This window comes from Rhinolophus sinicus, linkage group LG04 (genome assembly GCF_036562045.2).
Source record: "Rhinolophus sinicus isolate RSC01 linkage group LG04, ASM3656204v1, whole genome shotgun sequence".
Taxonomy (NCBI): Eukaryota; Metazoa; Chordata; class Mammalia; order Chiroptera; family Rhinolophidae; genus Rhinolophus; species Rhinolophus sinicus.
The window spans coordinates 138,170,948-138,197,088 of record NC_133754.1 but is presented as its reverse complement, the minus strand read 5'-3'; the positions used below and the strand labels follow the sequence as shown (position 1 = coordinate 138,197,088).

The following is a 26,141-nucleotide window of genomic DNA, read 5'->3' as shown; positions in this document are numbered from 1 at the left end:
TACAGAGGAGCCATCGTCCCTTTTCCTTTGTAGCTTTACTTAATGTAATTCTCAGGTCTTAAAAATTGGGTAGCTGGATGGCTCAGTTGGTTAGAGCGTGAGCTCTGAACAACAGGGTTGCCAGTTCAATTCCCACATGGGCCAGTAAACTGCACCCTCCACAACTAGACTGAAGACAATGAGCTGCCACTGAGCTTTCAGAGGGGCGACCGGATGACTCAGCTGGTTAGAGCGTGAGCTCGCAACAAGTTTGCCTCCAAGGGATGGTGGGCTGCGCCCCCTACAACTAAAGATTGAAAACGGTGACTGGACTTGGAGCTGAGCTGCCCCTCCACAACTAGACTGAAGGACAATGACTTGGAGCTGATGGGCTCTGGAAAAAAAAACACAATGTTCCCCAATATTCCCCAATTAAAAACAAATTTTTTTTTAAAGAATTTTTAAAAAAATGTAGCAAGAACAGTCAATATTCTAAGAATGATCCTTGAGATAACGTGATCATCTTTTAGGTTTTTGTGCTTGGCTAACAGGCCAGCCAGGTGTGGCAGTATCCTGACCACCTTCTCCTCTCCCCTGTACCCCACACATGGGAGCTGAGGAAGTAAGGTCATCACAGCCAGAGGGGCAGGTGGCTTTCTAAAGCCTACAAAGCGGACAGGGCAGGGATCAGGGAAATGGTAACTGCCCCTTTCTTTTTCAGGAAATCAGAGGACTTCAAATGTCAGGTATCAGCTCACTGGAAGCTGATGTTTGTGTCTTTCTCTGCAGGGTTTTAGAAAAACAGGGCAGAACATGCCCATCCCTGCAATGGCCAGCACGCTGAGACCCCATCACAGGGAGACCACGCACTAGAGGCATTTCTGAGGCATGATGTAGCACTACACTGAAAAGGCACAAATAAACCCCAAACCCTGGCACACATTTATCCAGTTTGTGAAGCGGATTAATAGAATAACCAATAAAACATGTATAAAAGCTTTAATTAAATCTGATGAAATAAAACTTCATGTTTTATTTATGGACACTCCCAACATGTAAAGGATTCAGGGACACATTCATTTTTATTGCCATTTCGTCCTCATATCTATAATTAAATCCAGGCTGCAGCTCTGGCCTAAAGCAATGCGGCATTTTAAAGCTGGCCTTGGACACTCCCTCCCCCACCCCATCTGCTTTTAATTATAATTGCCATCCCAATATGAAGGAGGCTGATGGTAAAACAAAACAAAATAAAACAAACAAACAAACAGTTGTTGCCATTGGGTTTTCAAATGACATGCTGAAGGAGGATTTCAGGCAGGTGGGCATATCCTCTATTTCCAGTTTTATTCTGTACCGAGTGCACAATCCCTTCATTTTACTTTTGACATAAAAAAAAGGACTTCATGAAACAAGACAAAATAACTTATGATTATATGAAACATAACTGTGACAAATCACAAAACTATACATATTAATAGAAAAAAAGTGTACCTAATTCTTTAAAAGATTTATGACAATAAGCACCAGATGTGCCCCTAGAGTAAAATCGGCCCCATATCCAGTATGATCTATGCAGTTCATTTCTCTACGTGAGTGTATATAACTATGTACAAGGGTCTGTGTGATTTATGGAAAACAGATTTCCACTCCCCCCCCCCCAAAGTGCTTTATGTCAGCAACATTACACAGGATGCTCTGCTGTCTTTACAAAATAAATCTCTTCTTTTTTACACTCGCCATTTCTCCAATGAGTGTTTTTTTTTTTTTGCTTTATCCATTGCAAAAAAAAGAAAAAAAAAGTAACCGCAGAAATTCCATACCACCAACAAAAAGTGCCATTAAAAAATGCTGCTATCAAATGACATGGTCAAAGCAGTCACATAAAATACCAAATAATTAAATTGGACATTTACAATCACTATTCTCAATACTTCAAGGCAACTGAAAGTCAAGGTTCTTGGATAGGGGAGATGGAACATTTACCTCTGTGGCTGCATACTAACATGCTTGACGGCTGGTAATGTAGAAGCAACAAAACACCAATACTCGGTTTTAGCAGTGGAAATTACGCTGTGATCCACTGAAGACCTTTTGTCCATTTTAGAGTCAATCACCTATGTAATTTGGGGGTGACATGAGTAAAAGGGACCTTACAGGACTGGAAATATTTAAATGATATTTAACAGCTGGTCAGAAGCTAAATTACAACTGACATTTTGATGCAGTCCCTTTAGGGAATTAAGACAATGCAGCAAATGAAATGTCTCTAGGCATACTGTTTTTTTTTTTCTTTTTAATGTAATAGGATAATTGTCTTTGGGGTGTGTGTTACTTTCACAAGCATCAGCTTTTTTTTTTTTTTTTTTTTTTAAATAGGGGAATGATAATCTCTGTTTGGATGTTTATGAAAATGGTTACATATCAAGACTGAAACGGCCAGGAAACAGAAGGGAAGGAATTTTTGCACATTCCATTTTTACTGCTACAAATATAATAATAAAAGCATATATAAATCTTGTGCCATGAGAAAGCAAGCAAGAAACAACTCTTATGGCCAGGTGAGATCCTGGAATCTAAGGACAGCATGAATAGTCTAGAAGGAACTTGAGCATCCTGCTGAGGCCTTAAGCCCTCACCTGCAGCCATCAGGAAACACTGAAGGGCATGTGAACTGGCTCTCAGCTCTCCATTGTAGGCAGCGCTGGGCCCTGCTTCCTGTGCGCTCCCTCTGCTAGCAGGAATGCCCTCCTCGGGGGCTGACCCAAATTCCTGTTGAGGAAGGAGGCTCTGCAAGTGCTGCTGCTCCCCAAGCTCCGGCTCCCTCCAGCCCCACTGAGGCAGGAGAGGGGCAAGACCATAGTTAAGGCCATAATCAGGCCAGAGACTGACACAGGAGCATTTCCTCCAGCCAGAGGGAGATGACATCCATGGTTTCTGAGGTTCAGCTTCTGGCTTTGTCCTCCTTCCCCCTTTAAATTATATAAAGCCATAAGGCAGCACTGACAATATCAGCTGCAATAACCATCTTGCATTTTCATCTTTTTCCTCCTCATCACACAAATAAAATGTATTCTGAGTTCCCCATAAAGACGTCAGTATTTAGCAATGGATAGAGTGTCTCTCTAAAGATACCAGAGCTTTCCTTTCTCTCCCGAGTGTGACAAAGACCCCCGGAGTAATGCCAGTGTTAGCACGCGTAGAGTCTTGCTTAGGCCAAGTGACACGAGTCTCAGTCTGCAAGAAGGATGGTGGTTTACTTGCAGTCTGAGAGCTCACTTGGAAAGGAAGCCTGATGTGCTCCCTTTCGTAAAGCAGAGCAGATTTCTGTAGTGAATAACTCGTCTCTTTTGCAGACTTGGGCGTCTGGGAGATGGCTTTTCTCAGATCAGAGCTCAATAGACAGAGAAACTAGACTGACTGAGTGCACTGTACAAATGGACCTCATACTTGGTTCTTTATTCACCTTACTGTACCACACGTTTGAATGGAGTCCAGAATCAGGCAGCATACGACTGACTGTGTAGCCAGACTGAAGGACCCATCTGTCAGGATACAAACTGTCACCGGATCCCAAATCTGACACCAAGCTGTTTAATTGTCTTGTTGAAGATTATAATTATTTGTTTGACAAATACCATTGTTTCATTTTTGCTCAGAAAACATTTTTAAAGAGAGAAAAGAAAGCGTGAAATGTAACAGTACTGGAATGTCAGAATTTACTGGGTGTCTTTGGGGTTTGGTTAATTTTTACATAGCCTGGGCCGACTCAGGGTCCTTTTAATAGCTTTGTCTAGGTGCCACAGAAAATGGCTTCCTCTTCAGGCTTGATAGCAAGTGGTCAAGTGGTCTGTAAAAATCCCAGGCCCTCAAACCAGAAAAACGTTCAGGAAAAAACGTTGCCTTCTTCTGCCCATCTTTTTAGAACTGTTTCCTCTACCTGCCTTAGGTCGGACCTTCGTAAGAGCTGATGGACAGAATATGGTGGGTGGTGGGCATCTGTGAACTATAGTCAAGAAGAGGGTGAATACAATGCCAAAAAAGAAACCAAGAAAGGAGAGAGAGAGAGAGAGAGAGAGAGAGAGAGAGAGAGAGAGAGAGAGAGAGAGAGAGAGAGAAAGGAAGAGACAGATAGACAGATGAATGGATATCCTGAGGAAGGTGAGCAGAGGCTGTGCAAAATAACTGGACATAGGGCATCTCTAGTTCGGTTTTCCAAGAGAACCCAGGAACACAACTCAGTGTGTCCCTGTGCTATCATCTAGCACGTCTCTGGGCAGAGTGTCAGAGTGGAAGCAATGAGTGAACTAGTCAAGTGACCTTTGCTTTGAATAAGGTCTTTGAGGTGGAGTCGCTGAACAGTTAACCTTCTAGGGTTCCTGCTACAGCACTGGGAAGGGGGCGTACCCACCCCCTTACCCTCAGGTAGCCTTTGCTATATGCAAAACTAACATTCCAGGAGTGCTCACAGGTGCTGCCAGGTGGGGCCAGGCAGAGCTACAGCTGTGGCAAAATGTATGTAGCTGGGGTGATTACAATAATTATTTCCATCCAAAGAACAGACTTCTAAATATTTTTTTCCTTTTAAAGTAGCTGTAAATAACGAGTCTTTAAAATGAAAGAAGTATGATAAGTTTCTGGAATATAAAACAAGTTGTAGTGCCTTTCATGGGACTGTGCTCAACAGAACCTTCTTACTTTGCTTTTGGAGAAACACTGAAAAGCAACTGGTTAGCACGGGGATATCTAAGAGGAGAGAGAGACAGCCAGCCACTGGAACGCCAGGCCAGTGCCGGAAACCTGGGACTTCTCCAAGAGCGGAGCCCACGCTGTGCCGTGGACCTGGATTTCTCTTGTTGTGCTTGGCCTGGCATCGGCCAGCAGTAGGATGAGCACGGAGCAAGGCAGTTCCCTGGGCTTCTGGCAATTTGCGTTGTCCTTCCCTACTTGGGAGTCTTCAGCCAGGGTGATCCCCAAACTACATTTTCACATGCACATCACTTCATCGGTGTCCTTTGAGGGTTGACAGCCAGGAAGTAACAGGTATCCGGTACAGTGAGTCTAAATTCCCTTTGCAATGACAGTCCTGGTGACCAGCAAATCCAGAGAGGAAAAGGAGCAACTGCAAACACTCCTGCCAGGCCCAGCTCTGACTGTCCATTCCTGCCCTCCAAAGACACGTCTGGGACTTTGTAGGTTCCGCTGATTTGGTTGACATCCTTCTCATGCAGTCTTTTGAGAGCATGAACACAAAACCTGACAAGCGACAAAAAGGTCCTGGATGCCAGTGGTAGTGGAAACCAGGGGAGCCTTTAGCCTTCAGTATAGACAGAGCTGAGCTGGCTAGGACAGCGGTCCACAGCACTGATTTGCAAGAAGGTGGTGTCTTCAGGTCCACTGCGAAGAGACTCTCCGAAGAGGCTTGAAGAACCTGAAGGCAAATCATACACTAGAAGAGAAAGAACACACAGGTTAACTCCTGCCTCGCCACACCCACGGTGGGTGCAGGGAGGCAACTGTGCTGGCGTAGGCCCTTAGCAGCTCTCTATCCTCAAGCACTTAGTGAAGAGGAGGCTGAGCTGCGGGCAGATGGCCAAAATAAGTCTTGGCACAAAATACGGACTGAGCATTTGTAAAAGTGAAGTGTTCTAGGGAAGGGTGAGAGTGGTCTCAAAAAGGAGGTGATATTAAAGTTGAGTTGTAAAGAAGGATGGGATTCTTACAGATGGAGAGGCTACAAAAAGGAGCATCCCAGGGACAGAGAGGGAGGGGCATATGGGGCCAAGTGTGATGACAAAGCTCAGGTGCAGAGCATGTAGGGAGATGTAGGGAGAGTCTGAGCAGGCCCAACTCAGGGAGCTTTGGATATCATGCTGAGAAAAGCACATTTTATTCTCTAGGCAACTGGAAACAGGTATTTGAGCAGAAAAGTCACTTATTTTATCCCTCGTTTTTGGAAGACATTGGTTATGGGAGCATGGAAGGCAGAATGGTAGAGATAAGGAGTTGACTTAGAGAGACTTGTTGGGAGGCTGTTTGTTTCCACAGTCTGGGAGCGACGTGATGGCCCCTGGACTAGGGTCAGGTAAGTGGGGTTGGAGAGGAAGGTGAAGAGGAGAGAGATTTCAAAGGTAGATTCAACAGGATTTGATGTGGTCACGTGCTGGGTCAAGTCTAGTCCAGTGGGTCACGGGAAACCCACCTGGTCTCTCCTGTCAGTCTGCCCAAGCTTCTAAGTCACAAACACCAACACACCTGTAATGCCCGAGTGAGTTGAGAAGGCTCTGTGGAAAACATCAAAGCCAGCCTGGCCCATGGATGTGGGGACCAGGTAGTCCTCGAAGGAAGGAACCACACTGCAGGAACTGCTGGGCGGCATGGTTCTCTGGGAATCAGGGTAATGTGGGGGGCAGAATGTCTGCAGCTGCCCATAAAATCCTGAAATGTAAGCACAGCATTGAGCTATTATGAAGCACAACTTCCAAAGATCACTCCAACCCAGCTAGACCCTCACTCAGCCTAGCTTCATATGACAAAATGCCCATAACTCTTAAGCTATCCTGTAAAACCTCTTATCAACCATTTGGAATGCACCATTTGGCCAGAAGCTCTTCCACCTCCAGGGGCTCTCAAAGTTTGTTGACTTAGGACATTTTTATTCCTAGTCTGGTACCTGAAGTTGAAGGTGTTCTTACTTTCGTAGACTCTCCAAAGAGTTTTAGACACTGAAGGCCTGACCTTCAGAGGACACTCTTACCCAGGTTCTCCCACTATTCTGTTTTTTACATTTGGTAAAAACCTGAAGATGCTTTTTTTTTTAAAAGGCAACATTCATCTGTCTTTCTAACAGGCAGATTCATACATGTTTACATAACATCTTCCTCATTATTTTGAACAGGTACGTAAGTATCCCATGGTTGGATCACTACAATTTTTTCAACTATGATTGTTGATCTTTGCAATACATGGTAAAACTGGAAGTGAACAAATAGCATAATGAAGAAACAAGAGGAAAAATTTCTTAATAGTTTGAAAATAATCATCAACATTTTGCTAATCATGTTTCATTTATTTCTTTCAATTTTCTTTTTCTCATTTAATTGAGTTTTCCTTGGGATCCTATGTGGTCCTTTTCTATAATCCTCTACACCTTCCTTTTTCTTTTTTCTTCTTGCCTCATAATAAATTTAAGCCAATAGATTACTTTCTTGGAGTACAATATGCTTTTAAAATATAATAATGACATCTTTATTTGGTACTTTATTGAAGGGAGAGTTGTGGGTCTGCCACAAACTCTCTCCATTTCAATGCATCTGTTTCCTCAACTGTAAAACGTGACTGTCACTGTCTATGTTACTGGGCTATTGTGAATTTTACGTGAGTCATGGGAGAAGAACATCTACATATAACATTTTTAAGTGCATTATAAATGTCAGTTATTATTGATATCACGACTTTGTTTCTGGTGAGAAAAAATGAAGGAATTAGTAGAGGAAGTGCCCCAGGGTTCCTTCCACAAACATTCAACGATGGACAACATTGAACTGATCTAGGAACTTTGGGCCCTCGTGCTGTGTGCCTTCCTCCACGAAAACGGCCTCTTCTTAAGAGGCATATGTCTGGTTAAAGAAACTTGAGCTATCAACACAGAGGAGAGGTGGTATCTGGAATGTTTTTTTTTTAACTCTCTAAATACAAGCAGGGTGCACTGACATATCCAGCCTACTATGCTAACAACTCTTCTCAGTGCTGATTGGTACCCTGAAGTATAACTGCTTATATTCTCCTTGGCTGGGAGGCCTGTTCTATGGTTATTAGGAACATCACCCAAGAATAGGTGCTGAACTGCTCATAAAGACACAGGCTGGCCCTCTGGGAGCTTACGATCCAAGCCAGAGGGATCAATGCAGATTTATGCACAGGACACACTCATTGTAGAAAACAAAATAGTAACATCCTTTATAAGCAGGCAGTTGTATATATAGAATCAAGAAAAAAATCCATGTAAGGTTTGGGGGGAACATCAAATACATGTTAGCAGTACAGACTGGGAAAATACCTAAGGAAATTCCGTGTCAAGGCAGGAGAAGAAAGAATGGAAAATTGGCTCTTCTCTTTCTTATACTCAAAGGCTTCTACATACTCTCAATAGACAAATGGGCAAAGGATCCAAGCAGACGTCTCAAAGACCCATATAATTGAGCAACCAATATGGACAAACTGCCAATCCTCTAGCCATCAAAAAAATAAAAGTCAAGATATTGACAAAATACCATATCCTACCTATCACATTAGTAAAGATTTCCAAAAATTATTCTCAATGCTGAAGTGAGACTGGTGAAGAAGTTACTTCTGCACAGTGTTGCAGACGTGGCAAAAGAGTATACGCCCTTTGGAAAACAATTGGACAAGCTTTATCTAGAATCCTAAAAGTGTTCATACTCTTGGACATGGGAATTTTACTTATGAGCACATATAATAAAAACACATTCCAAAGAACAGAAGAAATTCTGAACAGTCATCACAGAGCTAGCTGTCATAAGAGAAAACTGAAGAGTCAAAATGGTAACTATGAGAATGGTTAAGCAAACAGTGGTACACTTACGTGAGACTATTAAGTACCCATTAAAACAATATTCATTAGGAATTTTTAACAGTGTGGAAAGACTATTATAGGGTACGGTTGAAAAAAACCCCGATACGAAACTGAATATGGAGACTAGGCTCATTTAGTCTCTGTGTAGGAAGGTTGTGAGGCAACATATCTATAGCTGTCTTTGGGTTTCTTTTCTTTTTTTTTCTTTTTTGGCTTTGTATTTTTCTGAATTTTAACAGTGGTGAAGAACAAGTACTCTGGAGCCAGACTTCCTGGGTTCAAATCCTAGCTCAACTACTTAGTAATTGTGTAGTCTTGGTGAACTACTAAGCCTCTTGCTGTGTTTTTGTTTTCTAATTTGTAAAATGGGGTTAAAAGTACTACCTGTCGCTCTTTAATTATGAAAATTAAGTGAATTAATATTTATATGGTATATAATCTAACCTAATGATATAATTAATTATATAAATAATAATTATGTAATACGCATTTTAATAATGCAATTTATATTACATACATGTGTTTGTTAAATAAGGAAAATAAAAAAGTACAATTACTTCACAATAATGTAGTTCTCAAAAATAAAATGATGTTTATTAAGAGAAATAAAGTTTTCAAAAAGGCAGTAGGTCCTTCAGTGATAACCTAATGTAAGAATGAATAAAGCAGTGGGCACGTGGCTCTCTTACAGTTCCCAGGTGGAATCCTCTGGAAAGTTCTTGGGGACCTGAGCCATAGACCTCTTGCCCATGTCGGTTCCTAGATCCTGCACTAATTGACACATGTCATGATTTCTTCACTCACCCAGTGCAGGCTCAAAACAGCAATAAGTTTGGGTGGTTTGAAGGACCTATAATGTGCAGCCTCGTGGTTTGAGAGGTTCCTCGAATTGATCATAACTTTGGGTACCTGTGGGTACCTGGTGGCCAAGCACATGTGATCATGGCATACTCATCAGGAAAAAAACATTACCATGAACCATCATGGTTGGTTTATTAGAATGTAATGTCTCCTCACTGAGCAACATAGGCAATATTTCCTATTTACCCCTATGCTTGCTCTATTCAAATTTGTCACCAATAAATTCCCTGATAGCATTCCTCAGTGTAGTATTACCCTTCCAAGAAGAGAAGACATTTTTCACTAAACTCCCACATCTCCCCAAATAGGAACATTAATCATTCAGGTGTGTCAGGTACAGTGATAGAGACTTTCACTGGCCTTTTGTGAAAAACAATTCATTCTCTCTTCTCTATCTTCTCTCATGCTTCTAATAGAGAGCAGAAATGTCATATGGCTTCAATCTACATCTGAGTGTTGTGATGTGTAAAAGTAGAAAAGGTTTGTGATGCAGTGATATACACCCAGTGAAGGAAATATTAAACTCAATTTTCTGGGCTCCATTTCCCAGTTTCTCTTGTCCGTCTAGATCTGAGTGAGAGGGCAGAGTGGACTGTAATTCCTGCCTCTGGGTGTCTTGGCTGACATGACAAACCGTTGAAACCAGAACGGCCCCGCAAGCATGTTTTATCACTCTCACAGCCAACTAAGGGAAAGAAAATCCTCTTTATTAAATCCCTCCCTCCAAGACGCCAGTTACGAGAGATGCCAAACACACCGGTGTGGATGACTGTGGTCACTCAAATCAAAGAGCTTTAACATATCCTCTTCCCAGTGCTATTTCCATAAACCTAATGAAATTTTTAAAAATTCCATTAGGGTCTTGCCACACACACAAACCCAGAGAAAGCCTAACTCATTTTTTGATGAATGGCTTCTGTATTCCAGCTGTTGGATTGCACATAGTAAATTTGGAAGGAACTCTACCTCTCGAACCCAAAGCAAAATGAGGCAAGATGTTAACACATTTTGTGAGCATAAAACATAAGAGCGATGGCAAGGTCAGCCAATCTGTCAGTCAGTCAGCGGTAGTTATCAAGTGCTGGTCAAAGTGATGTTGGAGAGACCAAAGAAACCGGAGGTGATACCTTGTCCCTGAGGATGGATAATGCAGTTGGAGTGAGAACACATACGTTTATGATAGCATAGGAATGCACACATAAATTTATGTTGGTCATAAATGTTCGTTGTCCCATTTAGTTGTAAAATCACCCCTCCCCCATTTTAGAAGTCATTTTACTTCCAAGAGAGGGAGTAGGGTTGGGTAGGGGCGGAGAGGAATTTGCACATAAACTGATTCTACCCAAGTTGCAGCTCCTGAACAGTTAAGGAAAATCATTCTTCCTCTTGTCAATTTTGGGAAGTTTCTATTCCTTCTAAAAACAAACCTGCTTGTCTAATTATAAAAAGTATTTGGAATTAATTATACCAACTAGAAAAATGTACAACAGTATAAACAAAGAAAGGACAAATGATCTTTATTTCCACAATTCAGATCTGGCCGGATATATACATACACACAAAATGGAAATGTTACACATATTGTTTTGTACCCTGTGTTCTCCCCTAATAAATATCATCTACAAGCTTCACATTCTATTATTCTTAAAATCCCCTCTTCTTTACTTTGTCACATGGGATTCACGGATGTCTCTGTGATGAAAGGAATTCAGCTGCTAATGGTAAAGCAGCCCCATGAATGTGGGTGTGGATTTCCTTGCGGAAGTGGAAGGGGAGTGGGGGTGGCTACAGGAGAAGGAACTGTATGACTCCGATAACAGAAAGGTAGTCTCCAGGGCAGCACCACGCAATAGAACTTTCTGTGTTTACGGAAATGATCTATAGCTCGCTGTCCAATACAGTAGCTGCACGTGGTTATTGAGCATTGGACTTGTGGCTAGTGTGACTTTTACATTTTATTTAATTTAAATTAATTCAAATGTAAATAGCCACATGTGGCTCCTGGCTACTGTACTAGACAGTCCAGATCCAGGGCAATCTGCATTTCTAGGTTTAGCAGACTTTGTTTCAGGAACGCTTCTGATTAAATTCCTGAAGGAAAAACACATGACCCATCAAGAGTTTAAATAAAAGCCAGACAATGATTCTTCGACTCTTTGCTTTCAAGATAGAAAGTACATTAAATTCTTTATTACATTTATCTTTTCCTTAAAAATTACCACTCCCATCTTTATGGAAGCCACTGGAGTATGATTATGTCTATAAGTAAATCATGGTCACCCAAGTTGCAATCCTCAAGAGGGCTGATGAACATTGTTTTAAGCCAAAATTCCAGGGGATTTCAGGTCTCCTAGAGAAACGACTTTCCCTTCTGGAAGTAGGAGAAGCAAAAGGAAATGTGTCACCCACTTTCTTTCCTGCAGACTATAGGCCTAGCGCACCATGCCCACTGCTATGATGAGTGGATGAGCTGTGGTGGAGGAGTAATGCTCACCACAGAGGCTCTACCCAACTGTTTACCCACATGGATGGAGAACAATACCATCAGCCTCAAGGTGCTATGTCAGGAGCTGTGTACTCGGTGGGTTCGTTTATGTAGCAGATGGTTTTGCGAAACAAAATTCTTGTTCTCCTTTATGGTGAGGCTGGGAACCACCACCAAACGCACGTGTGATCAGAGTGCATCATTTCAGGGTTCCAGGCCAAGCACTGTTGTGCACAGCTACTACCCAAATCTCAGGAGTCACCTGTTCCCTTGATCTTGCAGAAGAAACACTGACTAAGGCGTGTGCTTGCCTTTGCTGGTGTATTTTTGTAAAATGGGGGTGTTCCCTGTATCTATTTCAAAGGTTACAGCAAAGATTAAAGAGGATTAAAATAGATGATTCTTGTAAAGTGCTGAGTATGTGCCAGGCACATAGTTAGCACTCTGTAAATGGTACTCTTCACTTCTCTTCCCCCGTTCTAACAGCACAAGCATTTCAATTTTTATGCTTTCATTCACTCAATGACAATTTACTAAGCATTTACTCAAATGCTGGAGACACAATGGTGAATAAAACACTCTCCATGCATTCTCGGAGTTCATGTTTTAGTGAAAAAGGAAGATAAACATATAAATGAGAAATCAAGTAACATAATTTCCTACTATACATGACAATAAAAAGGAAATTTTCTTTGAGGGATATATACAGATACAACCTTTTCTCCAGAATACAGTCACGATAGGAAGAGGAAATAGCAAATAAGAAAGAAGTTTGGGTGCTCTCAAAATTTTTTAAAAAGAGTATTGGCTGTGGTTCGTTTTGTTTGGCCCTGCCTCATGATGGCAGGTATAATAAGAAGGCCATCTCACAGTTCTGCTGTGACCGGCCCTAGCCAAGTGGCTTTTCCACCAGTGGTTCAGATCAGTTCGTGCCTGAGCAGGAGAATAAGCAGATATCAGTGGCAGAGGCAGAGCTGGCCTCCGCTTTTTGGTGGTACAGTTGTTTGCTAACCAAGTGGAAGGAAAGATGTATATTTATGAGCTTTATGGCCCTAATTATTTTTTAGCAGAGACTATAATTTTGCGGGTTACTTTAGGAAGTGTAGAGTTTTGGGCCTCCACCATATGATTGTGGCATGTGGAGGGGACATGGATGAACCTAAGTGATGAATGGGATGGCGCAAACCGAGAGCGACAGGGACATATAAAGAAGATGGGTAACCCTATTCCCCTGGGCTCCCTAATGTATTCTTTTCCAACACTCTCTGGCTCTTTTGGATTTCTCCTCTACTCGCTGGGGCCCTTGAGTCTCCCCCTTTAAATACCTTCTGTAATCCATGGCACAAGCCAAGGAGGAAAACAGGTAAATTTGTTGGTAAAGCTCCTCCTGTAGGTCATAAGAATATGGTCTTTGGGGTCGTATCTTCTTAGCATGATTTTATGCATTTAAACATTATTCCGAGAAAGGCCCAGGCAATCACACACTTCTACTCACATGGTACCTTAGCATTAGAAAACTCTTAAGATTCCTTCTGAGATAGTCATCTGACATTCCTGTCTTGTAACTAGATGCCTGAAACAAATGGTTGCGTTTTATTTATTATTATTATTTTTTATTATTTTTTAAAGATTTATTGGAGAAGGGGTTTAATTATACACACACACACACACACACACACACACACACACACACACATATATATATAAATTTTATTTTTTTTTAAGGTTTTAAATGGTCACGTTTTAGATGAAGAGATGGAAGCAGGGGAGGTTTTGAATCCCTTGCCGTTGAAACCAATACTTCATTTATATACCATGCAAATAAGAGAAAAGTTGAAAATTCATACAACCATTTTAATACCTCCAAACATCCAGACATTTGGAATTATTCATGGATCTAGCATTTATCTTAATAAATAGGCAGCTATCATATCATCTCCTACTAAGTCCAGAGCTTTCTCATCTGCAGTCCCCTTGCTTTGGCATTTTCACAGAACATTTTGGTTAGTGTTACACCAACCTCTCAAAGTATTCTGTCAGAAGGAAGGAACAGAACTGATAGTTATTTGCTCTGAGAAGGAATTGTCCTAGGTGTTTTACATAGAAAATCTTCATCCTTACAACAGCCTTTAAGTTAAGCATTATTATCCCCAGTTTATAGACAAAGAAACAGAGAAGGTAAAATAACTTATCCAAATCCTCATAGCTTTCAATTTTCAGAATTAGGACCGAAACCCTGGTCTGTTTACTGACATAATAAACTATTAGGGTTTAAGCTCATGGACTAAATCAACATAAACAAAATCCTGCCATTTTTGTTAAGGCTCCTCACTGTCAGATCACAGGCAAAGTTACCCAAATTGATCAACATTTTATAAAGCACACACATTTTCATTAGGGAGAAAATCATTAAATTAGTAAAATTGATGAAATCACCTAATCCCTGAAAAATTCTAAAAACCCCCAAGAGTAGAAACAGACATTTCAGAAATTTCTTTTGGCCAATTTGTGGATTTCATTACAATTTTATTTCTATCTTTGCATGAACAAGTTGGATCTCAGTTTGAATCCTGGGTGACCCATTAACCAACTGTGTATCATTGGATAAATAATTTTCCTTCTTGAGTCTCATTTTCTTTTAAAATAACACCTATTTTACAGGGTGTGGAGAACATTATATGAGGATGTTTATAAAAAGCATCTAGTGTATTCCCTGGCATGTAGTAGGCCCTTAGTAAATAGCAGCAATCATTATTATTACCATGAAAAGCTTGGAAGTATTTGCAGATTCTGTATAAGGCATAAGACATTCGTAAGCAATTCTTCTTTCATAACTCACCACCCTTAAGTATAAAACGATACTGCTACGAAAAGTGAAACCTCCACAATTTGGTTGTCATTTCTTGCCTTGGCTCCTAGTCTTGGCCACCAACATCATCCGGGGCTTCATCTAGCTAGAACTCTGCAAGCTTCCTCCCTGGAAGTGGTGGAGAAACTGACTCTTCATTTTAATACAAAGTCTATAAATGGGGAAGCTGCAGGAACAGCTCACAGACTGTGTGTAAGAAGACAGATTTTTCTTCAGGCTGAGAATTGAACCAGCTTGCAAAGCGCTCGAGCTATTTACAACTGACATTTAAGCAACTACTGTACTGAGAAAGAGGAAAATAATGGAAATAATAACCCTTCAAATTCCATTTGGGCACATTTATACTGAAGGCACCCCAGAACAATGGTTTAAAAGCTGACCACGGGAGCAAGCGCCTGGTCCCATTGCCCTCAGTCCAATGGGGTGCAGCACAAGGGCTTCTAGTTAGAAAAGTCCATTTGTTTCCAAGAAATGCGACCATTTTCATACGCAGCTTCTGCTGCCAGCTCACAGGCCACAGTGAGATGCACTCTGAACACTGGGTGTCCCTCACAGCATGTCACCTGGTCTGCAGCAAGTGGCTAGCAGCATTTATCACTGTGAGCCTCATATCCACTGTGGGAATTGTATAGTCATTTCCGGGGTGAGGTAGGGGAAGAGGGAGAGGGTCTGTTACCCAAGTCTGCAAAGGTTCAAGTAAGGAGACAGGAGTAGGCAGAGTGTGTTGCTGAAAGGGATGGTGAGGAAATGGGAAAAAGCAGAGTGAGAAGAAAGGCATGTGTAAAACACTCTTGGTTAAAAGATGTAATTGATTGTTATTTAAATATCCTCAACCCACTGAAAACCCTAATGCGTGGTGGCCTCTGGCTTCCAAATTCTCAAAATGATAAGCTGCCAAAGTAAACTAATTGCAATGTGTCTCAGTAATTGCCATGTGTGGGTATATACAGTTATAGTAAAATGGCTCAGTGAATCCTGACAGTGATAATGCACATTTGGAAATTACATACAGACTCTCAAAACCAGGAGACCCAAGGCATCTGAGATGAATTGGAAAGCCAGCTTTGCTCCTTCTGGCTGTGTGGCCCTGCGGAAATCATGACCTCTCTGAGCTTATGAGTCCCTATTTATAAAAAGGGAGATAATAATACTCATGTGGCAGCATAATCCTCACAGTAAAAAGGGGAAGAAGCATATGGAACAAAAGGAAGGGGATTTAGCGCCCAGTTGCTCGTGAATTGTCACTCACACATCATCACCTATCCACTACTCCCTATGACTCAAAAATCCTAGATACATGTGAGGCCCGGAATGGAAGGTGGAGGATTTGGACATTCTGTGTCTAATACCTGTGGTGAAGTGAACACTTTGGCCACTAGTCAAGGTGGATCAGAAGGAGTTGGGAATTTCTCTATGAGTGGGGACCACTGTTGCTGCTATACATCCCCACTGGGCGGCCGCAAAGATGAAACGAAATAATAAGTGTGACAATATTTTGTAAACCGTAAAACCTACTGAAAATTGTAGCCCCTACTCGATTATTATAAGCCTGGTGTTAGTTATCATCCTACCTTCTCTGAGAACAAAGATAAATCTGCCCATGGAGGTGTCAAGCTCTGATCCATAAAGCTCAAAAGCAAAAAAAAAAAAAAAAAAAAAAGAAGCTCGTAAACCATCCTTTGACTCAGGGCTCCTTGGGCCTACAGCAGAACAAGGCAAACATGGCAAAGAATGAAGATTTCATTCTATCTGCTTTGTCCTTCCAAGCAAACGTTGCTGTGAAATGGTTTGCTGGAGAAGAGGATTCCAGACAGAAACTTAAAGGGATGTTAAAAAGAAGTGCAGTAGCTTCCCCTAAGGTCCATGAGAGCTATCCTGCTTCTGTGTAGCTTTTAGATTGCACTGCATTTTATAGGACTTCCTTAGGAGCTAAAGGGAGAAGGAAGCTGGAAAGTATTTATTTCCTCAGCCATGGGAGAGGCCCATGAATCATGTTCAACAAGGTATTCCTTATATGAAAGATTGAGAGGCTCTAAGAATATCTTTAGATGATTTTCAATCATCTCAAAGTTTTCTAAATAAAATCCCAATAGAAGAAAACAGAACAGTTTGATTTCATCTGAAATGGGGAAGGAGAGCTATTCCGATGGGCATCTCTTTCCTCTGGGCTGGTCTCCCACACTTTCTACTGACCCTGGGGCTCTTGGGGATAAAGTTTTGATGACTAATAAAGTGACCTTGAATTATACTCTCAGCCGATATGGATCAAGATGACGTCCCTCCCCACTGCAGTGCCTTTTTCTCACAAGTAAGTTCTTGGTCAAGGTGAAATCATGGGACCTCACTTGAGTGACTCAATAGTTACTGGTCTTACTTTGGCCCCATATTGATCTTGTGGCCTAGACTTGTGTTGTCTAACTGTAACCAAATTCCCATGTTATATCTGCTCCACTAACTAGGTGACTTTTGCTTCTCCAAATCCAAATCTGTGATTATACAACTTGCCAGCACTCTAAGAGTGGCCACCAACTCATACTTGATTGTTTCTCCCGCACCTCTGCTTCTCTGCTTCATAACTAAGTCCCTGTTACACGCTGATAGGCCTCCCTAAAATTGACTGTCTGGAAAGTTATGTTACGGTGAAACTGGGCTGGAGGTAAAAGAGTACAAACATCTATATAAGTGGGTTTCAGATAGCAGAGTGGACTATGCATTTGTGACACCTGAAGAATGTCACTGGATCCCTATTACCTCCTTCCATCTGGCTGTCAGGAAACCTGCCTTTTTATCTTGTTAGACCTTGTACACACTGACTACTAATCTGGACAACCCAGTTTATGACCTTCTGTCTCTGCTCCACCCCTCTAGCTAGACAGAATTCCTCACACTGCCACCTGGGGGTCACACTTTAATGGGTATGTCTAGTCTACAGGGTCCTTCCTTTCCTGTTTAATCTCATTCCATTGCATACCAAACTCTTGGCTTTTACGTTCATATTATACATCTCAAGATACACTACAGGAAATAAATAGATCACAGGATTCCCTACCTACATATAGACCAAGAGGAATCTTCTTTCACTGTTGAGTTCAAAGGCTTTGCTTGCCAAGAATCTCCCCTTACATAGAAGCTCAGGACAGGCAGGGGCCTTCATTTGTTTTCTCTACTGATGTAGTGTTAGCATCCCAAAACAGGACCTGGCACACAACAGGGGCTCAGTATTTGAGAACGAATAAATGAAGGAGCAAATGACATCCACAGCTAGAGCCTTTAATGAAAATACTGATGGTGAGAGTGCCACAGCAGAGCTCAAAGATTCTGACCTATGAACCTTATACACAATACTCCATCAGAATTTCAGAAAAATAAATGGACTTCCTTTTCTATCACTGACATTTTTTTTTTTTAATGGAGGAAGAAACAAAGATGATGAAAATATGATCCAGCCTGACCAGGTGACCTGGAGGGTTTTGTTGCTCCAAGCTACCCTGTTCTGCTGGATGCCAAAGAGGTCACTGAACCTGAAGAGGAAAAAGAGTGGACAGGAGAGTGAAGCAACTCAATTCATCCAAAGAGCACGTTGTGTTCTTTCAGGAAACCATCCCAAAGTCAGGGAACGTAATCAACTCCTCTGAGTTCATCTCTAAACAGGGGCAGAAACGTATTTCTGCCTCAAGTTATAATGAGGATTCAGGTATTCATTCAACTCATGTTTTATTGTGCAGTTTTCTTTACAGTTACTAAGACTAATAAAAATATTTTATACGTAAGGCTAATTTATAAAACATATATAGTAATATAAATGTAGATACTGACCTCAGTGGTATTGATAAAAATGCTGCATCAATCCAGATCCACTATACAAAAGATCTTGGATACATATTTAGCTAATCTCCTGAATCATTTACCATAATGATGAGGAAATTTAAGTAAAGGTTTTACTCTGGGATGTGTGACATCAGATTGGGTTTGGTGGAGGAATGAGGGAGGGGTTGGTTGTTACACTTAAATGACCTAGAAAAATGTCTGACTGTTTTTATTTTAATGGACTCACACCTTATAAGTTCTAGTTCTCGAAGACCTTGCAAAAGAATGAAACAGAAAGTTTAAGCAGAACAATCTGGTTGGAGAGGGAAAACTGTAATCAGAAAGAGCACTAACAATTGTAAGTAAACCAACTAGAAATTCTAAGAGAACTGGGATTGTTTAGCGACGTAGTCTAAGCCCAGATGATGAGAACGGGCACACATCAAGCCAGATCTAGTGTGTCACTGTTGTTGGTTTGTTTTGTTATCACAGTGGCCTTATTACCAGTAACCCAGATGTTCCTCATGTGTGGGGTTTTCCCCCCCTCTATTTTAAGGAATCTCCACTCACAGCTATTCACAATTTTTTTACCAAACCATCAATTGCTTATCATATTTATAAGGAAAATACCAATTAAAAATACAAGAATCACAAGAGACAGATTGCCATTAATATGTTCACCCCTGAAGAGACCAACTAAGTAGTCCGTAAAATAAAGTTATAAGAAAATAATTAACTTGGTTTTTAAGAGCTGCGTTTATTAGAGGCTAAACTTCATGAGTTTCAGCTATAAGACAGAACATCTGGAAAAAGCGTCATTACTTCCCCAAAAGAATGAAAAAAAGCACTAAATCTGTAATAATGCTCATTAAATACTTTTCTATAGGCGATTTTAAGTTAACTGACAGAGAAGTCACAATAGTCAATGAAACGGAAATTTTCTGGATATTTTCCTTCTTTTCAATAAGCTTTGACTTCCAATTAAGAAAATAGTATGTGATGTCACACATGACTTGACTGGTAGGGTGAGAGAGCAGGCCAACTAACTTAATAAATAATATAAACATCCTAGTAGTGTTCCTTTTACTTAACCCCTGTTATAACTAAACTACTGTTAGTGCTCAATAAAAAATGAAAATATGCTCAATCACATTACTAACCAAAGGAAAAATCAAAACAACTTTGCTGTACAAATTGGCAGGAATTAAAATGATTGACAATATGTTGTGTGGGGAAATGGGAATTCTACTGCACGGTTGGTGAGGGTCTAAACTGGCATATAGCCTTTGTGAAGGAATATATGGCAGTACCTGCCTAACTTTAAAATGTGCATACCTATTTATCGAGCAGTATCTCTCAGAAATATTTCCTAGAGAAAGTATGCAAAGACATATATATGTGTTTGTGTAAAAACATATTTACATATATACATAAGGAGATTTAACACAGCATTGTTAGTAAAAGCAAAAAATAAAAATATAAAAGACTACCAATACAAGAATGATTAAAAAGATGATGACATGTTCCTGTATTACACAATTTTTTAAAAAGGAGCTGATCTATGTACATTGACCTATCAAAACAAAAGCATGTAATACCTTAAGTTAAAAAAATAAGTCATAAAACACAGAATGTGAGGTCATTTTTACAAGGGGGCATGTAGGTATGTATATACATGCATACAAGCATATGTAAGTACATATACACACATGCATTTAATTTTACAAATCTTAATAGCCATTACCTTTGGGCAGTGGAATTGAGGTAAGTGTAAGGCTGGGAGGCAACTTAAAACTCTTTATATTTAAGTGCCCTAAGCCTTTTTAAAAAAATTTAAAGTAAAAAAAAATTTTAAACTGTACCTAACGACTGTGCTAAAAGGCCAGTAAGCCTGGTTTGTTAAGTGAGTGATCAGACTTCCAAACAGTTCCCCACAGCAGGCGTGTACTTGAGCAAACATGGCACATGAGAGAATGAACACACACACACACATACACACACACACACACACACACACACACACACACACACAGTCACACACCGTGGTGTAACCCCATCACGGCAATTAGAGAGTGGACACTCCCTTCCCTAAAGCAGCAGTGGCTGCATAGATTCTATTGTCAGATTGTCCTGGGTGTAGTTTCCATTTCCAACGTTTCATGATGAAGATACTATATTTTGGATAAGTTACTCAATGTTTCAGTGTTTCAGGATCCTGATCTGTAAAATGGGAGTAAGGAATGCCTTCTTTGTAGTGTTGTTATGAGGTTTAGTGAGAAATCCCATGGTAAGCATTTAACACACCGCCTGACACAGAAAAGACAAGACACACATTTTCAGCAATCTGTGTGCCAAGACACAAGATCAGGAGGTTGGTGGGAAAGCGTGAGTCATAGTACTTACATTGCTAGCAGAATTTTAGCCCTGTAATGTCTCCACACTTAATCTTCACACAAAAATAATTCCCAAGAAACTATAAGCTTCCACAGTAGTGTATCTGTAGGCACCGTCATGAAGGAGAATGAGTGTGGACATTGGGGTCAGGCTGTGTTTAAAAAATCAGCTCTGATTCTCACTAGGTATGTGACTTGGGGCAAGGTGTATAATCTCGCAGTCTCACCTGGGAAGCTAAGGTTTACTCATGTTTTTATGAATGGCATTGTGAGCATTAAATAACGTAAGTGGATGTAACCAGAATACAGTATCTGGTACACAGCAGAAAAATAATTACAATATCAATAGCTCTAGTGAACTGAACATCTCCAGTGGGCTAGGCATTTTGTCTCATGCTTATACCAACTCTGAAAGAGAAGTACTGAAAGAGAAGTACTAACCCCTATTAGATTCCGGAAACTCCGATTCAGGCCATTGTATGCCTTGCTCACAGGATTCCTGGCATATCTGCCTGATTCCAAAGTCTTTTTCTTTACTTTGTTCACAGCTCACTGCTTCTCTTCCTGTATCAACTTGGGCAAGTCACAATTTCCTCTTTTGATAATATCCTCTTCTGAGATAATATGACCAATATAGGGATATGTGAGCTAGTGGCTCTGATTGCTTTGAAAACTTAAAAGTGCTTTTGGAATCAAGGGAATGTTTCAAAATACCTCTGCTACAGAACTGCTACTGCTCAAAATTTCACTACTAGACATTCAGTGTCAGGTGCGTCTCAAGTATCTTCTTTTAAAATGCCAATACTCATGAGAAGGAGTACTACATTACACTTACCTTAATATGTAAGTTTATCATTAGATCATCCTATTTCCTCTAGAGAGAAATCCTAGGTAGTTGGTAAGAACTGAATATTTAAAGGGAAGGACAGGGAAATAGAAGAAAGTGCCCAGAAAAAAAGAGGGGCCCTGAAAATTTGCATTTTGCCGAGGGCTGGCTCTACCAATCTCAGAAGCCATAAGCAAAAAATCACTCTTTTCTTCCTCCCCTCCATTTGATGTATTCATATTGATTCAATAAACATTTATTAAGCACTTACTATGTGCAAAGGGTTATGGGAGGATCCAGTCTCTGTCCTGATGAAACTTACAATTTAGTTTTGAGTAGTTGATTCAGTCATCTTAACCTCCTTATTGGTACATGGCTTTAGTGTGTGTGTGTGTGTGTGTGTGTGTGTGTGTGAGTGAGTGCGCACGTGCACACATGAGGGCATGTGTGTTTGTGTGTGCTGATGCTTAACTACATAATATAGATTATTCATAGTTTAGTCATTTCCATAATCAATCATTCCAACAGCTTTTCTGATAAAGACGACCGTCTTACACTCCTCCCCAAAACCCAACATGCTGAAATGTTGACTGCAACCTGCATACACACTTAAATTTAATTCTTGTTTTACAGAAGTAGCACACTGTCAGAATTTATCAAGTACTAGTTATGTAAAATTGCTCTTGGGGTAATTTTGTAGTAATTAGGTATATAAGAGTAATTAAGATTTTTTTTTTTGAATCTAATCATCAAACCTTGTATATAAGCCTGAATAACATCATGGCTGATACCCAAATTTATTCCTGATTATGAATGCTGATAACATTAGCCGATAATCAGAATAACATAAAATGTACTCTTTGGCTCATTCCTCTTGTGAGAATGTCACAACTTTCTTAGTGAAGACTATTACACTGTTGATTTACAATCACTCTCATTTGTCTTCCTGAGATTTCAAGGAGAAGTTGTGAAACATGCTTAACTGCGAAGCAATACCATTTCTAGACTTACTACTTTATTGTTTCACAACCTCACGTATGTAGATGTGACTAAATTTCCTGGTGGGGTGGGCGGGGAGTATGTTTATTATCTCTACAATTTTCCTTTAAAAAATAACCTTTTGACATTTAACACTATAAACTCCCAGAAATGAGATCAACTGTGGCTATGACCCATAGGACACTTTCTGGAAAGTACCATTGCACAATCACTGTAAGTAAACAGCCAACAACGGAGGAAGAAGTTAAACTTGTACCTACCACCCCATTCCATTTAAGTATCAATGCTCTGGGATTTCTTCAGCTTGGAAGCTGGCTTGGCTGGTTGGTAGGACAAACCATTTACAACATGTTTTATTCTTAGAGGCCTGTTGGTGGTTGGAAATCTTTTGTTTCCAGATGCATTCAATTTGAGCTGGGCTGACAATCTCACTACTCCATACTGAGGTGGGAAAATGCCATCATTGTCTGGGAGCTGACTGGCCTGCTTCTTTGGGGCCTGCAGGCAGGGCACGCTTTAAATCATGAGAAAGACAGCTTATGAACCCCAGGAGCCAGGACCAACAGAGAAGGCTCTCACTTCCCACTGCTGCCGCCTTGGTATCAAATGGCCCAGGCTGGATAGGCAGCTTCATGGTGTTTTCCTAATGAAATCTAACGACTGGACCATGGATGATGGAAATCTTTGAGTTGGCAGCTGGCAAGTCTAGAGGGGTGAAAATAAGAACAAGAAGTGGAAAGTATAAAAACCTAAGAGAACTGGATACAGGGACATAAAATGGGGCTGAACCATCAAAAAGAGGCCTCTAGGCTCTACCACTGATTTCCAGGAGGCAATCAAATCTGCGATAGTTCCATTTTACAGATTAAAAAACCATCCCAGAGAACATTTGGCAGACCACGAAATGTGCCTATTTAATAAACATTATTAACAGAACCTCAATTGTGTTAAGCACGGCAATGCACTAAATATCTGTACTCCCAGACTCCCTTGCATATGAGGGTAGCTATGTGATGAAGCTTGTGGTACACTTGTCCTTCACTCTTCTCCCTCCCCTCTGCCTGAAACCCAGCCACGGCACGTAGAATATCAGCATCCACATTGTAAACAGGAAGATGGGAGCCACCATTTAAGACAGCAAAGCAGAAAGCTGGGAGGAGGCTGGTGCACTGTTGGCTCTGTAGGGCTGCTCCCCCACCCCACACTGTTTATTGTTAGATGTCTTGTTATGCGAGAGGAGTAGACACACACCCTGGGCATGCTGCTGTAACATGATAAACAAATCCTGGAAAGTCTTGTGCTCTGCACAAATGTGTATTACAAATAACAAGCGCTTGGAAAACTAGGATTGGGACAGACCACTCAACAGTATGAATCCTTCTAACTGCAGCGGTGACAAAATAATCAAGAGGGAATTTGAGCAGCCAGTTTCGTGTGGCTAGAGGCTTCTCTGGGGTTATAAAAAATTTACGAAAATGTCGACTGGAAATGTGGGCTTGCAGGAATTGAGACAACAGGTGATGGAGCCAGCAGATAGGAAGCCTTGTGATCTGCCATTAGCTGAGCGCCGTGCAAAGCCAGGTATACACTCCCTGGAGAGTGAGCACCTGGGGTCGTGCTCATTCCACATTTTATTAAAAGAGAGCTGAAAGGGCTCCTGCCTATGCAGCAGCTAGGTTGAGGGCTTTTTCATTGACTTTTCTCACTATTCCAACTTGTCTTACCGAGGAAAGACTGTGTGTGAATAAACACAATTCCACATTATTCTTACATCATTCCCCTATCTACCAGTTGCATCTGAGTGAGCGGGACTGTTTAAGGCATTGTTGTTTGCGTGTTCTATACACGCAGTCCAATATAATCCCAGCAGTTAGGATGTCATGTTCCTACCTCTCCCATTCTAGTCTCTATACAATGCCCTTGCTGACTTTCCTAAAATACCAGGCTGGCTACTTCACTCAGTAGCACTACACTTTGCATGGCCCCAAGCCCCTTTAGGAGCTGGCCTTGCTGGTTCCTCAGCCTCTTCTCCCTCTGCTCCACAGCTTAACCTGGGCATCCCAGCTATACGCAAACTGCCTTTGGCTCTTCTCTCCAGGCATGTGCAAGGCTGTCATTTGTATTCCTGTCTGTGCACTTTGCTTCCCCTTGTCTGGAACGCCTCTTCCCACCTGTCCGACCCAATAAACTATTAATCTTCAGAACCCTATTCAAGGGCCGGCCCGGTGGCTTAGGCGGTTAGAGCTCCGTGCTCCTAACTCCAAAGGCTGCTGGTTCAATTCCCAAAGGGGCCAGTGGGCTCTCAACCACAAGGTTGCCAGTTCAATTCCTTGAGTCCCGCAACGAATGGTGAGCTCCGCCCCCTGCAACTAAGATTGAACACAGCACCTTGAGCTGAGCTGCTGCTGAGCTCTTGGATGGTTCAGTTGATTGGAGCGCATCCTCTCAACCACAAGGTTGCCGGTTCAACTCCCGCAAGGGATGGTGGGCTGCGCCCCCTGCAACTAGCAACTGGCAACTGGACCTAGAGCTGAGCTGCGCATCCACAACTAAGACAGAAAGGACAACAACTTGAAGCTGAACAGCACACAACTAAGTTTGAAAGGACAACAACTTGACTTGGAAAAAAGTCCTGGAAGTACATACTTCCCCAATAAAGTACTGTTCCCTTCCCCAATAAAATCTTAAAAAAAAAAAATACCCTATTCAAGAGTCACCTCTAGGAACCCTTCTCTGACAACCTTCCTCTGAATAAACTGGATGCCTCTGCTACCTTCTGTTATTGCATGTATCACAGTGCACTGATTAAATGACATTCATGCTTGCCTGGCACGTAGAGTGACCAATAAACACTTGCTGAATTGAACTTGGCCTCTCCTTGATGAAGCCAAAAGCAGGAAGGTTGTGAAAATGCTGTTCTAGGAATTCCCATGGCATTCTCAGAGCCTAGAGTGAATAGGGCATTTAAAAAGAAATTATCCATTAGTACCATAACAAAATGTACAAATATCAACTCTCAGGCAACTAATCCAAGCAAAATTCTGAAGCTTGCCTGGGCAAGAGAATGGTCCTAAAGAGAAAGAAAAGGCGAAAGAACAAGCTTACATGATTAGAAAGAGTTGTCCTAATGTTTACATATAAAATAAAAGACTAAAATGTACCAAGAAGTTGCCTTGGAGATACCACCCAGAGACCCGTAAATTCTATCAACAATCAAACGTTAAAAGAAATGACACCTTATCCACCTTACTAATAAAAGCAATAGGAATAAAGTGTATACAGAATCAACAAAACTGTGCTCTGGTCCTGAGTGATTCACTAGGTGA

At 41.1% G+C, this 26,141-nt stretch overlaps 1 protein-coding gene across 5 annotated transcripts in view; it reads right to left on the bottom strand.

The window, feature by feature from the left end:
* Nucleotides 1-961: 961 nt before the first annotated feature.
* Nucleotides 962-26,141, bottom strand: part of GLIS3 (GLIS family zinc finger 3) — a 597,994-nt gene continuing 572,814 nt past the window's right edge. For all 5 annotated transcript variants that reach the window (XM_074330482.1, XM_074330481.1, XM_019729930.2 and 2 more), the window contains 2 exons: nucleotides 6,235-6,417; nucleotides 962-5,428 (listed from right to left, as the gene is read on the bottom strand). In XM_074330482.1, coding sequence (XP_074186583.1) covers nucleotides 5,292-5,428; nucleotides 6,235-6,417 — 320 coding nt within the window. In that variant the 3' untranslated portion in view covers nucleotides 962-5,291. The remainder of the gene's footprint in view (nucleotides 5,429-6,234; nucleotides 6,418-26,141) is intronic.